This window comes from Trichinella spiralis (genome assembly GCF_000181795.1).
Source record: "Trichinella spiralis strain ISS 195 chromosome Unknown Scfld6387, whole genome shotgun sequence".
In the NCBI taxonomy this organism is placed as follows: domain Eukaryota; kingdom Metazoa; phylum Nematoda; class Enoplea; order Trichinellida; family Trichinellidae; genus Trichinella; species Trichinella spiralis.
In genome coordinates, this window is record NW_003533326.1 from 1 (window position 1) to 1,211 (window position 1,211).

At 39.1% G+C, this 1,211-nt stretch overlaps 1 protein-coding gene across 1 annotated transcript; it reads left to right on the forward strand.

Annotated features, from left to right (window-relative positions):
- Nucleotides 1–626: 626 nt before the first annotated feature.
- Tsp_13828 (hypothetical protein) lies at nucleotides 627–1,061 on the forward strand. The gene has a single exon (XM_003366204.1). It carries the CDS (start codon nucleotides 627–629, stop codon nucleotides 1,059–1,061), a length of 435 nt encoding a protein of 144 aa, XP_003366252.1.
- Nucleotides 1,062–1,211: the final 150 nt, after the last annotated feature.

Consider the following 1,211-nt stretch of genomic DNA (forward strand, 5'->3'; position numbering starts at 1 on the left):
CATGAAAAGCCCAATGCCAGGAATGAAAGGGTACTTTGAGATGTATATTTGAGATGAGATGTGATTTGTTAATCCTGCACGAAGGTTGCATCCGTCAAGCATTAGATTTATTACATTTATACGGGCTGGTTCGGCAAAAATCTAAGAAGCGTGTCGATGCTGATAACATGCACGGTAATAAAGATCAAAGACAATGTTTAAAATTTGATGTTATGATAATGGAAATAATTTTCGTCACTGTCCTACTTTATGCAGCTGCCACTGTTGCAACATTTAAGCATTTGATTTATTGCTTTCTAATGATTAATTTTCTTATCTGAGAAATGATGCATGACAAATTTACGCTTTGAATAGTTCAGACTATCAATTTTTGTTTGGTCTTGCATTTGAGTTCAGTGCTTTGTGTTCGAAAGTTCTTACTGATGGAAGGACGATGAAATTCAGTTTGCATCTATCCAAAAATCCAACAGAAATTAGTATACAGAGAACTGTGCTACACCCTGAAACGCACAAATTGCAATGACAAATGTTGGATATGTGCATCGGTAAATGGAATTGTTTTAATATAGCACGATGTTATTGTTGTGTAATATCATAAGCAAGCCATTTCGTTTCGAATTTAAGGAATGAGAGGTTGCTGTGGAAAACTGTATACTAATCTGGATGCCACTCAAGTAATACAAACTTGCGAGCATGCAGATGGCCGAAGAGTGGACCCGCATACATTATACCAGCAGCTGAATGAATTGAAACGGCTGGCTGCAGGGGATCAGAATCCAGTAACAGAGATATATGATGATCTGGCAAATAATGCCTCCACTAGCGCAGATACTGCCCCATATTTTCCATCGTGGGACCAGGCCCAAAACACAATGTACTACGGCCGTTCAGTACAGAGATACTCACAACTTCTGGCCAGGCGACAGGATCTGTGGATCACTGCTGAGCAAACATCAACAAAATCCGGTGTGCAATTTTTAATGTATCATTCGCCGACCAATGATATATTAATTTTTATCAAAAAGGCTGTTGTGCGGCTGCTGGCTCAGAGTAACTGCTAGTGCAGGGATAGGACTTTTAAGATTGCCCCATCCTGTACCAAGAGTTGTTTAACCCTTAGATATATGGATAATCGGGAAATAAGAAAAAAGTAAAAACTGTGATGACATTTGGTTCCAATAGGCATGGGCCTAATCATCTGGGAAGAACTA